The following is a 14,151-nucleotide window of genomic DNA, read 5'->3' on the forward strand; positions in this document are numbered from 1 at the left end:
GAGGAGAAAGAGAGTCCTGGGGCAAAAGGTCTCTTGGACGGGATACACTGCAGGGGAGGCCTTTCCCCCAGGGCCAAAGGGGGCTGGGGGGTCCAGGAAAGGGAGTGGCAGCTGCCCAGACCCTCCGCAGGTTGTCCCTCCCAGAGGGACCCTTCCTGGGTCTCCCTTGCTCAGCTCCAAGGGGCAGGATGAGCTCAGCTGCTTGAAGGCCTCCCTGGCTCCTCCCAAGCCCCACTCACCCTCAGGAGTTGCCACATGATGGGTGGATCCCACTCAGCCACTCCTTAGAGCTCCGTTTGCCTCGGAGGATCCCTTGGAGGAAACGCTTCAGGAGATCTCGACTGCCGGTCCAGCTTCGCCCCAGGATGCCGCTGCTGGTGCCTTACCTGGTGCTTGCTTGGTTCTCCACCTGCTTGGCAGATGTCCATCAGCTGGAGGCAGACAAAATAATGAATGCCACACCTGTGGTGGACGGGTAAGAGGACAGCCTTCCTTTCCCTGCGGTGGGTTGGTGGAGCAAAGCCCTGTCTTGGAAGAGGTGGGGATCGTTCTTGGTCCTCCAGGGCCTCCTGCTGGCACGCAGCTTTCCACTGGGCTGGCTTGTTGGCACAAGGCCACATGACTTGAGACGCCTTTAAAAAGTCCGTGCGACACGACTGGGCTGCTCTGTTCCAGGGAACAAAATCTGTAGGGCAGGCTAGGAGGAAGTTTCCCATCGAGGCTTCCTGAGAAAAAACCCCTTTAGGAGCTGATGAATGATGATGGGCTGCAGTGGAGAAAGCGGTGAAGGAGCCCTTGCGGGGAGGGCGGGGGTGAAAAATGGCACAAGCGTCTCCCCAAAGCAGGGAACAAACAGTCCAATGTCATTCTCTGGAAATAAAACAGTGGATTTGGGAGCAAAACCCCCGATGTAGTATAAACAGATGGCCAACAGGGAGGGAGAACCTGGGGCTGAGATCTCTCCTTGGCCAGATGGGTGGCGAATGTGTCACTTGTAAGAAGGCAGGGTTTTTTTGGTAAGGTTTTGTGTGCAGCAGAACCAGAGAGAAAAGTCCCGCTGTCATAGTGTGCCAGGTGTGACCTTCCTGAAGCAGCTTCAGAAAGGATTCGTGGAGGAGGAGGACGTGGCAGGAGAGGCAGCCGAATTGTGCTGGGCCAGCATCGTGGGAAGGGAGTTTCCAGGCTAAGGGCTACTCGGAGTAAGGAAAAAGGAGCTGCGCAAGTGTGCATTCCGTTAGGCCAAGGGTGCAGGCAGCCTGTGAGAGTTTTCTCTCCCAGAACTCAAGGAGGATTCAGAACAATGCAGGGGAAGAGGCTACAGCCCCCCACTCCTCCCCGCTGGCCTTGATCAAGGAGCTGTTTGCTCAGTGAATAATCAACTACCAGGTGACTGCCCTCGGGGTTGGCCAAACTTGACACCTCTCCCTGGAGGGTTCTGGAGTTGGGGTGGAAGTACAATGGCCGCTTGGCCTTGGAGGTGCTGGGAAATCCAGAGGTGAAGAAACAAACAGGCTCTTTCTTACAAACCAGCGTGACTTCCAGTAGAAGGTAGAAGCAGGTCCCTCTTTGGGCACCAGGAAGCCTGGGATTCCTCCTGAATGTGGAAACAGCTGCGGGTGGAGAGGCACATTTGAGGCAATCTTGGGAACTCCAGGTGGATTCCAGCTGTTTTGTGTCAACAAATATAGCTGAGCAGTGGCTGGAAGTTCTGGGAATTAGGAAGGAACATCAGTTTAAATTCAGTACACAATAACATTCAAGATCAAACCAACTTTTAAATAATAACAGACCTGGTCCTATCTCTTTTTTTTAAAGAGAATTTGCTTTGATCTTGAATGCTATTTGTTTATTTATAGCTGAACTTATTTCCTACAGATAGTGGAAAAAGAAGAGGCACTTTGTGGATTGGTTGCTCTGCCATTTCCAGTTAAATGCAAGTGAATAACTGAATTTCTCAGTTAGAAGGCAAGCCATTAATGGACAAAGTAGGCTTTCATCACCTGTCAAGTATAGTTGCCAGGAGGGCAGGATCTTCTGCAAATCCAGCAAGGCTGCTGGCTGTTAGCTATTAACCATGACAGGAAGTGTAACTGTGGAGAAAGCTGGGTGTGGCTGGCATCTTAATCCACTTCCCCCAGCCTTTTAAGTTTTAACTTGTTTTATTCTTTTTTACACCTGGCTCTTTTATTGGTTTATTGTATAGTTTTTATGTTTTAATTCTACACCATCCAGAGCCACAAGTGAGATTTTGACAAATAAATAATGTATGGATTTTTGTTGTTCTATGAATTGCTTTCTCTGATCAAAGCAAGCCAGAGTCTTCGTATTATAAATAATCCATAATTTACAACAGTTCAGCCCATCCTTTAATCTGATGTAAGGAAGATTGTTATCATCTCAACCTTTGACCTCCAAGGACAATTGCTGTATCCCTTATCTGCTTCAATCAGCCTCTTGAATCATAACCCAGCATCTACTCAAGATGATAAGATGTTGTCTTTTGCTTTTGTAGTCACAACGATCTGCCCTGGCAGTTGCTGACAAAATTCAACAACCAGCTGTCTTTGAAGGAAGCCAATTTGCACGAGCTTCAAGACACTCATACCAATATCCCAAAGCTGCGTCTCGGACATGTAGGAGCCCAGGTAAGAGATGAGCAGAGGACTCCCTGGCCAGCCTCCCACGCAATAAAATAAGAGAGATTAATTTAACATCTGATCATCCAGATTTTTGCGAATTGCAAAACCTTATAAGTTTGCTTACTTTCAGGTAAAGATTTTCAGCCCAGCTTATTGTTAGGCCTTTCGGTTGTGTTTCCAATCTATGTGTGTTTTAAGAACCCTTCAGTGGGTCCAACCTCTGCTGCCTGCCCACTTCCTTCCTGTCCTTTCCACTTGCACCCCAACCTTAGCTCATCTGCTGATACAGATCATGCGGCCTCCTGATAAAGCTCACACAGGAAGCGGGAACAAAGCAGCTTGAATACACATTTGCCTTCCTTCCTTCCTTCCTTCCTTTTGCAGTTCTGGGCAGCCTATGTGCCCTGCGACACCCAAAACAAAGACGCAGTGAGGCGAACTCTGGAGCAGATCGATGTTGTCCATCGGATGTGCCACCGATATCCAGATGTCTTTAAGTGTGTTACTGACAGTGCAGGTAAGCGCAGAGATGGGGCCTCCGGCTGTTGCTTCCTGGCTGGCCAAGGAGGGGCCCAACTGTTTAGGTAATTCCACGTTAGGAGAATGAGCGCATACAGGGAGACGTAGTGAGAGTAATGTTGAATAATACACACACAGCACACAGATACAATGTAGGTTTTTACTTCCAATAAACGTTTAAGCACAGTCCAAGATAAGCAGTCCAAGTCATTCACAGGTAAATCAGTCAGTGTTCAGTTCAGGGATAATCCAAATGTCAAAGTCCAGTATCAAAAACAATTCAGTAACAGACTTACATCAACGATCCGTAACAGTCATTAGAAGGAACGGCAACACTCTCCAACAGAAGGAAACAGAGACTCACTCACACTCTCTTCTGAGACTAAACAACCCAGGTTTCTGGCTCCATCTTATGGCTGTTTGAAACACACCCAATTACAGTTTAGCATTCTCTTAAAGACATAGTATTAAAATGTCTATCCTAGTTTATATATTTCCAACCCAAATAACTGTTAAGTGACTTACATTCCTAACACCAACCACGTGACCCTTAGCACAGGGCACACAACAAGTCAGGAGGGCACCAGGTGAGGTGGGGGGGGCCGTTCCAGGTGATGGAATCCAGCAAGTGGCCCTTCGTGATAAGCTGCTTCCAGGGAAAAGCAGGACGACTCCTGGGCTCTGTCCATTAGCAACTGCTCAGGAATCAGGGCCAAAACCCAGTGCAAGTTTTAGCCTTGTCAACTTTTCCACCCAAAATCTTAAGTCCCTGATGTGGCAGGAGAAACTGTCTGGAGCTGGGTTTACATCTAATGCATGCAACCATTTTTTAAAACTATGATTCATTGACTAAACCAGAAAATATGACATGTAACCCAAGGATTACAAAGCATCATGCCCGGGTTCACACAATGACAACATCATCCTGGCTTGCCACACTGAGTGAACTCAGGTGACTGCAGTTTATTCAACAAGCTGACAGACGAGCAAGCCACAGCTTAGTTGATGTGTGAACCAGGCCAACATTCTTTGAGTATTGAAACAAATCCTTAGCTGGTTTATTGCAACACACAAACTCCGTTTCTGCCAGAATTCTCCACTATTCAATGCAGAAAAGCAGCATGGATCAGGTTGGGGGAGGGTAAGCTCGCCTTAATTGTGAAAATCTGGTGGAGACTTCAAACCCCCTCATATTCCCAGCTGGCCACCCTATACAATGAGCACCTGGCCCTGGAGACTGGATGGAATTCCTTTTCTTGCAGGTATCCAGAAGGCTTTTGACACTCACCACGTGGCCAGCCTAATCGGTGTGGAGGGCGGCCATTCCATTGACAGCAGCTTGGCTGTGCTGCGCACCTTCTACCTGTTGGGCGTGCGCTACATGACTCTCACCCACAGTTGCAACACTCCCTGGTGAGCGGGGAGGCCCTGAAGCCTGCTCTCGAATATGGGCATAGCAACTGAGGTGCCCTTGAGCAGGGCAGAGCGACAGCTCATGGCTGTTGTGTAGCCTTGCAAGCATTTGTGTAGGGAAGGGCGGAAGAGGGTCACGGGGCAATTCATTCCAACAGCAGAGTTCCATTTGGGGGGGGAGGAGGTCTGCCTAAAGAGGAGGTTGTAGAGGAGGAAGGGTCAGGATTCTATGCTCCTTCATCTGGTGTCCGCTTTCCTTGGCAGGGCCGACAACTGGCTGGTAGATACAGCTGAAGAGAAGCCTGTTCACAATGGCTTGACAGAATTTGGGAAGGTCAGCAAAGGCCCTGCGGACGGATTTGAAGGGGGGGGAGGGAGCTGTAGGCAGCTACCCAAGCTGCGCATCTCATCTGCCAAAGGGAAGAGAAGAGGCTTTGTCATTGGCCCGAAGCAGAGCAGCTTAACAGGAGCTCCCATTGGGGGTTGCAAAAGTAACCACCACGAAGGAGCAAAGCTTGCAGCTCAACTGAAGCAAAACAGGAAGGCCTCAGTGGGGGCAACTGATGTGAGATGACAGCTTGTGCAACGGGGTTTGGGGAAGGCCCCAATGCTTCCGGGGCTTTTCCTCCTGAACCCAGAGTCTCCTGAGCATCTTCTCTCACCTTCCCAAGGCCAAGGTGGAACCAGGAGCTCTCCTGTCTCTCCCGGCCAAACGATTCCCTGTTTCTTTGCTCCACAGCGTGTGGTCCTGGAGATGAACCGGTTGGGCATGATGGTGGATTTGTCCCATGTCTCTGTGGAGACGATGAAGGCTGCCCTGAAGGTCTCCAGGGCCCCCGTGATATTCAGCCACTCCTCGGCCTATGCCGTTTGCCCAAGCAGGCGGAATGTACCAGACGAGGTGCTCCGCCAAGTGGTGAGCAGGGCTGGGCTGGCGTGGGTGTGAGTCCCACGGCACAGGCTTCCAGGAGCATCGATTCAGGTTGGGCAGGGAGCTTTTCCTTGGTGTTCTTCCTTGGCTCCTCAGGTGACGGCCTGGCCCACCACCTACCAGGCACACACGTGGTTGGGTGCCGCAGGGTCCAGAGGGGGTGGAGAAACGGAGGTGCTTGCTGTTTCTGGGTAGCCCCTTTGATGATGCCCTCTCCTCTCCTTGCAGAATGAGACACGCAGCCTTGTCATGGTCAACTTCTACAATGACTACATTTCCTGCAGCAGCCATGCCACTCTGGCCCAGGTAGCAGGTAATCCCAGCAGAGCAGGAACAGCACATAAGGAGACACGGGAGGGGGAACTGAGGCACACGGGAAGTGCTCAACCTCTCACCCTTCTCACCTGCAGATCACATGGACTACATAAAGCGCGTTGCTGGAGCAAAGGCTGTTGGCATTGGAGGAGACTATGACGGGGTGCCCAGGTATCAGCAGGAGAGGCAGGGGGGTGAGGGTAGACTTGAAAGAAGCCCAGCCTGCAGTGGGGCAAATGTAAGCCCCAAGGCTAGAGTGGCCTCGTTGCTCGAAGACTGTAGGCACCTGCCAAGAATGCTACCTGCAGTTTAGCGCAGGGCTGCAGGAACCATGTCCCAGCTCTGGCCCGTATGTGTGGTGGCCTTGAAGGAACAGGCACCCTGAGAGGGAAGGCGCTCCTGGCCCTTAGACCTCTTGCCCTCTGACCAAGACATGGCCAATTAAGGAGCAGGGCGGTGCAGATGGGCTCCTGGAGGTGGTGCAGCACCAGACCTCAGCCCTGGCATGAGAAGAGGGCATGCAAGGATGGGGGCGAGAGACGTGGAACCCCGCACTGAATTCCTTGCAATTTCCCTGGTCTTTTTTTTTGGCTCACAGAGTCCCTCAAGGCTTGGAGGATGTCTCCAAATACCCAGACTTAATTGCTGAACTGCTGAGGAGGAAATGGACAGAAGAGGAAGTGAAGGATGCCCTGGCCAACAATCTGTTGCGGGTCCTACAGGAAGTAGAGCAGGTAAGACCCCTCAGGCCAGAAGAGGAGCTGGAGGTGGCTGGGGGAGAACCTCAGCTCTATCTGCTGGCGATGTCTGAGCCCTCAGCAGCTCTCGTCTCCATCTTGGGCTCGTTTTCCTCTTCTATTTGAACTGCCTGACTTTGAAGAACCTCTCCCCACCCAAGAGAACCACTGGGACTCAGAAAATCTAGGTGGAAGTGTGCCTTAATGGTTAAGGTGTTAAATCAGGACCATGAAGCTCTAGAATCTGGCTCACTTCTGCCCATGGAAGCTCAGTGGGCATCTTGGAACCCCCGTTTTCTTCCCCAGTCCAGTCTACCTGAGAGGACTGCTGTGGAGAAGGGAGGAGGAGGAGGAATATAACCCAATCTAAATCTAATGAACTAATCTGAACAAGCTCTTCTCCTTCCTCAGGTGCGGAACAAGATGAGTTCCAATGGAGTTGCTCCCGATGACACACCCATTGCCTTCCAGGACCTGGAAAGAGGATGTCGAACACACTACGGGTACTCCAACCAAGGGCACCACCCAAGAGCTTTGCCTGCCGTGCTCCCAGTACTGCTATTGCTCTCCACGTTGACGCAATAGAAGCCCCAGGATCTCCTTCCTTGTAGACTAGGAGGATCCTGCTAGGTTAGGAAAGAGGCAGCATTTCTACATCCAATTCCTATCACTTCAAATTCTGTCCAAATCTTGGACTATTCTCTTATTACCTCCATTAACTTATCGGCAGTTATCAAAATACCATTTGTGCGTCTGTCACGGCTCCTCTCTCCCTAATGTGGACCTCGGGGGAGAAGCAAGCCAGATTCTGCTCTGAACTTTTCAAAGTATTTGCTAGTCGCCGTCTTTGCTCTGCAGATCCCGGGGGGCGGTGCATAATGCCAGACATGCAGACTGGGGAGTACAGGGAGCGACACCTTCGGTACTTCTCATCTCTTTTTCCCCACCTTGTGAAGGACCGAGATTGTAACGGAGGGATGACAAGGGAGTAAGCAGGTATACAGTGGGGAACACAAATCAAAAGCAATGCCCTGAACGTGTTCCCCATCGCCTGACTGTTTTACTTCCTTGTAATTCTCCCCTCCAATGAATGTAAATACAAGCATTATTTCCCCCCTCTCGTGAATCATGCAGCTGGGGTGGAGCGCTTTGGAGGTGAACAAAGCGAAGGAGTGAAACCGATTAGTCTTGCATTAGTCTTGAACAGGCGGTGCCAGCCCTGGGGGCAGGTGGGTGGGAGCACTCAAAGGGCGGGGAGTGGCAAAAAAAGAGGTGCAGTTGGGTCCTCATCATTTCCTGCTTAGCAATGGCTTTCCTTAATTATAACGAGTTGCTGATCCCAACGGTGGTCGCTAAATGAGGACTACCTGCATTACATTATAGCAATAATGAGAAGCAAGGGGTTGGCCTAGAACCAAGGGAACCTAGTCCCACTGTTGTCTAACTGGGTGACTTTGGGCCCGTCCCTCTCAGTCTAACCCACCACACAGAATTGTTCTTGGAAAAAGAGAAGGAATATTAGGGATGCTTGCCACTGTGAGTTGTACATGGAAGAAGAAATTGGGATACACATCTTTTTAAAAACCCCACCTTGACAGAAATATGCAGGATCCGTTGTCTAGGGAAGGAGGGCTGGTGTTTTTTTAAGCCCCGAGAAAGGAGGTTGGATCCAGAAAGGGCCCCTTCCTGATCGACTGGGCTATTGGGGAACGCCAACATCAATAAAGAGTCCATCTTATCCAACTTCCTGCAGAGTTGATTTCCTGAGCTGGCCCACCGGGCTACCTACGTGCGCCCCAGAACAGCTGTCCCCAGCAGCTCCTCTTCCCCAGGAAGCAATCCCTGTGAAGATGGAGCCGGACCCTCTTCCGCAGGAAAGGCCCCGTTTCCCCCCCCCCGTCCCCCCCCATGGCGACTGCATTTCCTGCAGGAGTTCCTCTCCCCGTCTCCCCACCCCGAGAAAGCTAGCCTGGGCTCCTTTTTGGCCTCTCCAACAGCTGAGCTGCTTTGGTGAACCGTCTGAGAGTCCCAGGTGACACAAACCACCACCCAGCTTTGCAAACCTTGATGCAGCTCCTGCTTCCCAGAGAGAGTTTGTTTATTTAAGCCAGAATTAAAACAACGGACAACATTCACTTTTCATTTACAAAAGAAAAAGGCAAAGACAATATTTCCTAGTGTTGGAGGATTCACTGCTGCGTAAAAAATAAATGTTCCAGGGAAGAGGATTACAACCTCCCGCCCTCCCCAGCCCAGAGGAGCAGGGCAGCCGAAGGACTCTGGCCCGAGTGATCGGGGAGGGGGGGGAGAGACTGAATGCCATCAGTAGAGGGGAAATGCTTGCTTGCCCCCCAAGCTTGGCTTTGACAGGGAAGCTGAATTCTCGGGGGGGGAGAGGGGGCTTGGCTCTCATTTACTCCCCCCGTCTATACAAGGACGTCCCCAATGGGGGGCTCAAACACCAGGCAGGCAAAAGGCCCCTCTCTGCCCAGGGGGGGTCCTCTCCTGAAGCGGGGCGGTTGGGAGGAAAGGACAACTCCAGACCCAGGAGGGGAGGGCGAGGCACACGCATGAAGGCCGAGGGCCAGCAGGGCCACTTTTCTCAAAGGTCACTTTGTGGTCTGTGAATCCAAGGCAGGTCCCGGAGCTGCCAGAAAAAGGGGGCCCCTCCGTCTTCCTGGCAGCGTCTCCCCAACTTCCAGGTGGCAGCGTCTCCCCACGTACACGGAACAAGGAAGAGGGAACAGGGCAGGAACCGGCATCAGGAGGAGCCGCCAGCAGGCCGGAATCTAGGCCTGCAGCCCCAGGCTTGTTCCTGGCCCTCTTGGGAGCCCTCACTCCCCCAAGGGCCCTGCTTCCAAGAGGCAAGCGCCGCATGCTCGGGGTCCTCTCCTCAGGCCGGGGGAGGGGGAGGGGGGGAAGCGCAGGCTGGGAGGAGAAGCTCTTGGGGGAGGCGGGGCATCCACTGCAGGAGAGCCCTTGGCCAAGGACCAGGCACGCCCACACAGAGTCTTGCGGTCACCACAGCTTCTTAGGCAGGAGCTATGCATTGCTGGAGGAGGAGGAGGAGGAGGAGGTCCACGCCGGGCAGGGCAGGCCTGCAGAGGTGGACAGGGCTGTCTTCTCCCTGCCCCTTGAAGAGAATGGCCAGAGGGCTGGAAGGCCACAGGGCTCCAGGCAGAAACCCCACAAATCACAGGGGAACAAGGCAGGAGCAACCGTCTGCGAGGGGGCGGGAGGATTAATTCCGCAAGGCAGCCAACCTGAAATTGCGAGAGGAAGAACGTTAATGCAGGGAAATCACACCTCAGCCGAGCTATTCAGGTCTCAGCCCTGCCAGATTTTCCAGCTATGGCATTTCTAAATGTCGAATTGTATCCACACACACAGAGAGAGCCAGCCAGCCTCCCGTGGCTTTGAGCTCTTCTTCCCTTTCAACTTTCAGCTTTTTCTCCTCATAAAGGTTCCCAGCACTTCTGATCTGCCTCCCTCTTGTGAACACACAATGTAACTTCAGCTAATTAAGGAGGAACTCAAATTCAGGCTGCGGATGTGCGTAACGCTCAGCCAGGATTTCTTTCAACTCTGGTTTCCCGGCCAAGTCACAATGGCCGGGCTCACATCTAACGCAAACCCTAATGGACCGGTTCCCAAAGCACTTTTTCTAGTCAGCCCACGACTGGCGTCACTGAGCGAGGCAGGATGAACCCTGGCAAGAAGCAGGGAAGCTGACAACACAGCCCCAGAGCAGCAACAGACCTGGCGGGGAGGGGGGGAGGCAGGAGCCCCCAGCAGCCCAGCTTTCCTTCCTCAGTGCGATTCTTTCGTGCAATGTGGCCTGCGCACGTTAAGCCACCTCCCTTCTGGAAGGCTCCACCTGCCCAGCGGGCTGGCTCTAGATTGACCGGCTGACGAGAGCTTCTGGCCAGAGGGCAGCCCTGTGGGCAGACCGAGGGAAGCAGACCAACCTCCGTGACAGCTGATCCTCCTGCGAACGCATCGAGCTCTCTCCCATGGCCGAGGCCCCTTCGGGCAGCTGGCTCAGCTGGTCCATGACCTCCAGGCCGTTCTCCTCCGCAATCTGCATGATCAGACTGTCCACTTGCTCCTGGGGCGTCGTCAAAGTGGTGGCTGAGCTCATGGAGTCCTCCATCACCTGCAGGGACCCCAGGCAGAAGCGTTGTGACACAGGCAAGCAGCAGCAGCAGCAGCAGCAGCAGCCAAGGTGGGGACGACAGACAGACAGACAGACACCCTGAACAAACCGCATCCCAGGGAGTCCAGCCATTCACCCGCCTCTTGCGAGGGACACCCGACCTCGTACTAAGCTCAACCGCCACCCCACCATCTCCCTTCAGCTTCTCTCTAAGAAATCAAGCGTGGTCGTCTCCAGCCACTTTGCTCAAGCAACCTGGGAATGGAAAATGAGGGGGCCTCTCCTTGCTCAACGTCTGGCACAAGGCAGAATACGGAGCTGCGTGATCCACTGACCTGAAATGCGACAGGGGCTGGCCGTGACAAAGCAAAGCTTGAGCCGGCAGATTCAGTGCTGGACTCCTTTTGGCCCCGTTTCAAAGCCTGCCTGATCATAATCTGTTTGATTTGGAGTAGACTAAATGGGGAATTCCCCCAGATACCCAAACACTTTCACAAGCGTGCAGAGAAGGCAGCAGAGGCTAGAGAAGAACGGGAGTAGGAAGGAGACTGTGAAAGCTCAGCATCCCTGCAGCACTTACTGAAGTGTGGACATCCAAATTCTGGACCTGCTGTTCAAACTTGTCCATCACAGCCGAAACCTTCTGAAGATCCATGGAGCCGAGCGCTTTGTCCAAGGCCTTGGTCACCTGGGCCATATTCTTGGTTACCTGCAATAGTCAGGAGTCGTAGTCACTTGGAGGAACCACACCAAGCCAGGGCCAATCCTGAAGAGGGGGCTTCCCATCTGGCGCTGGAACCAGCAGCCCAGATCAAGGCCAGCAGAAAAGCGTGCGGTGGCCAGTCAGTGCGGATTTCTCAAGGCGTCCTATCCACGCGGTTTTGCCCTCTTTTAGTCGAGGAAGCCCTGAGGCAGGAAGAGACTCGAGGCCTCCAAGCCAAGTTCAGGCTGAATCTGGGATGCTGGAATCTCGTGAGCTGCCGGTGGATAAAGGCTGAGTGGCAAAGGGTGGAGGGAGCAAGAGGAAGCCAAGTGGCCTAATAGGAAATATCCAGTGGGTAATTTCTACATATCAACATAGTATCACCCCCCCCACCCCCACCCCGCAAGTAGTTTAGTTGGCTGGGAATGACGGAAACTGTCGGGACCTAGAAAGCGCCAGTTTAGCGTAGATGACCTTTTGCAGCCCCAGAGAGAGACAACTTCAACCTGTTCAAAGGGAGCAAGGAAGGTCACGTAGTATTGAAATAAAGTTCCTTACTCCCTTCATGGTCACAGCTGTCTGGACCTTGGAGGCCACAGCATCTACACGGGAAGCCATGCGCAGCCAGTTCAAACCTTCGTTCTTCTTCCGGATGGCGTTCTCTGCGTAAACCCGAGCACATTCCACATTCTTCTGCTGAAGGGCCTGGAAGTCAAGACGAGGAGCTTCCCTCAGCATCACAGTTGCTCCAAACAAAATCAAGAATGGAAGGAAAGGGATCAGATCCCAAGAGGCTTTGTGATGCAGACTGAAGGGAGGACATTCCAGAAGTTCTTCTGCTTCACAAGTGAGGAAGAGAAGTGGGGGGTGGAAGGGGAAGAAAGAGGAAAGCTCCCCCAGCTGAGAAAGGCATGGGGGATGCAGGGCGGGACCAGAAGGGCAGAAAGGCTCAAGCTAAGGAGAGAGAGAGAGGAAAGGCCTGCAGACAGCCTTTAATGCCAAGGACTCACAAGATTGGAAGCTCGGTGGGTAACAAAAGAGGGGCAGACCAAAGGCTTGAAGGCGGCAGGGGTGGAAGCCCAGCCTTCCCGACTCATTTCTCAAGAGTTATCCCCGCCCATTACTCCTAGCCTTGGCATTCAGGCCCCTCACCTTCTTGACTTTGGCTTGTTCTGTTTTGGAGTCCTTTTCTGCCTTCTTGGCAAGCTTCTCCAGCTGCTTGGCTGTAAACTAGAGAGAGGCAGATGTTCAACAGGCCTGTAGGCAAGAGCAGGCACCCACCCCAGTCCTTGCTTCCTCTGGATAGAGTAGAGGAAGATCACAGTCCCACAGAAGGACAACCAAGTTTTAAAAGTCAGAGATGGAGGGATATGTATTGAAGGAGTGATGGATAGAGTGGAGGCCATTTACTATCTCAGCTAAACCTGCCTCAGCTCCAAGTGGCATCAGAGGAGCAGCCATTCCTGGATTTCTTGACAAAACTGGACTAGGAATTGTTCTGCTACAAAAACAGACATTCACTGTCCAAGGAGAAGAGTGTTTCCAAATCAGAGAGTTTATTGTGAAAAGGGTTAATTGTCGGTTCATTTTGCTACAAGAATTTTGATTCTTAAGCCCAAAGGGAAGCACTTTTCATAGCACTCACCTTTAGCTGGAAGAGTGTATCTGTGAAAAGAAAAATGAGAGCAGTTGGAAGGTTTAAGGATAAAAGGAATCTCCAGTAGGAAGGGCAGCTTTTTGGATTCACGGCATTCCTTCTGCCCAAGTTAGTGCATTCCACAAAATGTTTCCATAGATTTGAAAAATTCAGACAGAAAACTTATTAGAGGCTAAGAAATTAAATAATTAGTTCCTCGTGTTTTTTTATGTCTGTTACCATTTCTCTGTTCTGCGCCCCCTTGGGGCTGATCCCTTTGGCCGCTTAGGAGTCCCGAGGACGGTTCCAGACTAAACACTCGGGTTTCCACTTAGAACAGGACAAGGTGAATCCGGGCCCCCCGAGGAGCCCCTCCTGCCCAAGTCCAACCTCTCCGTTTTCCGTCTCTGCCTGCTTGCTCCTCGTCTCCCCTTTTCTCCCGGGGCTCCAGGTGGGCCGCCCAGCAGCCCCTCCTCTGCCTGCCAGCGCTGGGTCCTCCCAGGGGCTTCCGGAGCGGAGTCTCCCCGGTGCCAGCCCCGACCACTGGGCCCCCCGCCCGCCCTCTTTCTCCTCCTCCTCCCCCGGCCACTTCCTGGCTTCTCCTTGGCGGGACGAAGGAGGGAACGCCGCGCCTGGAGCCTCCCGGAGCGGACCCCCTCCGCCCCCCTCCCACGGCTCCCGAAGGGCCGGACTCGTCTCCAGTCAGCCGCAGCTGAGATGAGGGGACCCGGCGTCCCCAACCCGACTCCCCCCGTCCAGCCCCTCACCGTCCATCCCGGCTGAAGTCCCCGCTCGCCTTTTCCTGCCAGGACTTCCGGGTTCCGGAGACGCTCACTTCCGGCTTCCTTCTGCTCTGGAGGAGGGACCTCGGGAGGCGCATGCGTCATCCTGCCTAGACGGAGACGGAAACAAAAGGCTCACGTGCCTCTTCACAAGGCGGCCACGGTTGCCGCGGCAACAAAGAGCCCGGATGTTGCTGCGCTCAGAGCCCGCCTTCGTCCCGGTTTTATTTTATTAATTATTAATTAAAGAGGCGCTCCTTTAAATTCTCGGGCCGTAAAAAATATGAATTAAGCATCTTCCCCTGGGATTAAGGCTGCAA

The 14,151-nt window shown here is 52.9% G+C and overlaps 2 protein-coding genes across 5 annotated transcripts; one reads left to right on the plus strand and one right to left on the minus strand.

The window, feature by feature from the left end:
* Positions 1-341: 341 nt before the first annotated feature.
* On the plus strand, positions 342-8,297 carry DPEP1 (dipeptidase 1). Of its 3 annotated transcripts, none has more exons than XM_026719760.2 (10): positions 342-475; positions 2,513-2,645; positions 3,024-3,156; positions 4,421-4,571; positions 4,836-4,905; positions 5,311-5,487; positions 5,731-5,815; positions 5,913-5,988; positions 6,416-6,551; positions 6,966-8,297. In XM_026719760.2, exons 1-10 carry the CDS (start codon positions 366-368, stop codon positions 7,137-7,139), a joined length of 1,245 nt encoding a protein of 414 aa, XP_026575545.1. In that variant the 5' UTR covers positions 342-365; the 3' UTR covers positions 7,140-8,297. The 3 variants fall into 3 exon arrangements, with proteins under 3 accessions (XP_026575545.1, XP_087796439.1, XP_087796440.1); XM_087940313.1 differs by lacking the exon at positions 342-475 and adding an exon at positions 1,427-1,495; XM_087940314.1 differs by lacking the exon at positions 342-475 and adding an exon at positions 1,445-1,548.
* A 337-nt stretch (positions 8,298-8,634) lies between these two features.
* On the minus strand, positions 8,635-13,934 carry CHMP1A (charged multivesicular body protein 1A). 2 transcript variants are annotated; one of them, XM_087940319.1, is made up of 7 exons: positions 13,817-13,934; positions 13,059-13,167; positions 12,566-12,643; positions 11,972-12,118; positions 11,291-11,419; positions 10,523-10,710; positions 8,635-9,817 (listed from the first exon to the last, which is right to left on the minus strand). In XM_087940319.1, the coding sequence occupies exons 1-7, from the start codon at positions 13,927-13,929 to the stop codon at positions 9,796-9,798; spliced, it is 786 nt and encodes a 261-aa protein (XP_087796445.1). In that variant the 5' UTR covers positions 13,930-13,934; the 3' UTR covers positions 8,635-9,795. The 2 variants fall into 2 exon arrangements, with proteins under 2 accessions (XP_087796445.1, XP_026575558.1); XM_026719773.2 differs by having other exon boundaries at positions 13,059-13,078; positions 13,817-13,865.
* Positions 13,935-14,151: the final 217 nt, after the last annotated feature.

Source organism: Pseudonaja textilis, chromosome 11 (assembly GCF_049901715.1).
Source record: "Pseudonaja textilis isolate UNSWEBS1 chromosome 11, rPseTex1.2, whole genome shotgun sequence".
Taxonomy (NCBI): domain Eukaryota; kingdom Metazoa; phylum Chordata; class Lepidosauria; order Squamata; family Elapidae; genus Pseudonaja; species Pseudonaja textilis.

Coding starts and splice junctions, on each gene's coding strand:
- DPEP1 (XM_026719760.2), top strand. CDS start 366: ATGCCGCTGCTGGTGCCTTACCTGGTGCTTGCTTGGTTCTCCACCTGC. Junction 4,572..4,835: donor CACAGTTGCAACACTCCCTG/GTGAGCGGGGAG, acceptor TTTCCTTGGCAG/GGCCGACAACTGGCTGGTAG. Junction 5,816..5,912: donor CACTCTGGCCCAGGTAGCAG/GTAATCCCAGCA, acceptor TCTCACCTGCAG/ATCACATGGACTACATAAAG.
- CHMP1A (XM_087940319.1), bottom strand. CDS start 13,929: ATGCGCCTCCCGAGGTCCCTCCTCCAGAGCAGAAGGAAGCCGGAAGTG. Junction 13,168..13,816: donor GACTTCAGCCGGGATGGACG/GTGAGGGGCTGG, acceptor CTTGGGCAGAAG/GAATGCCGTGAATCCAAAAA. Junction 12,644..13,058: donor ATACACTCTTCCAGCTAAAG/GTGAGTGCTATG, acceptor GCCTCTCTCTAG/TTTACAGCCAAGCAGCTGGA.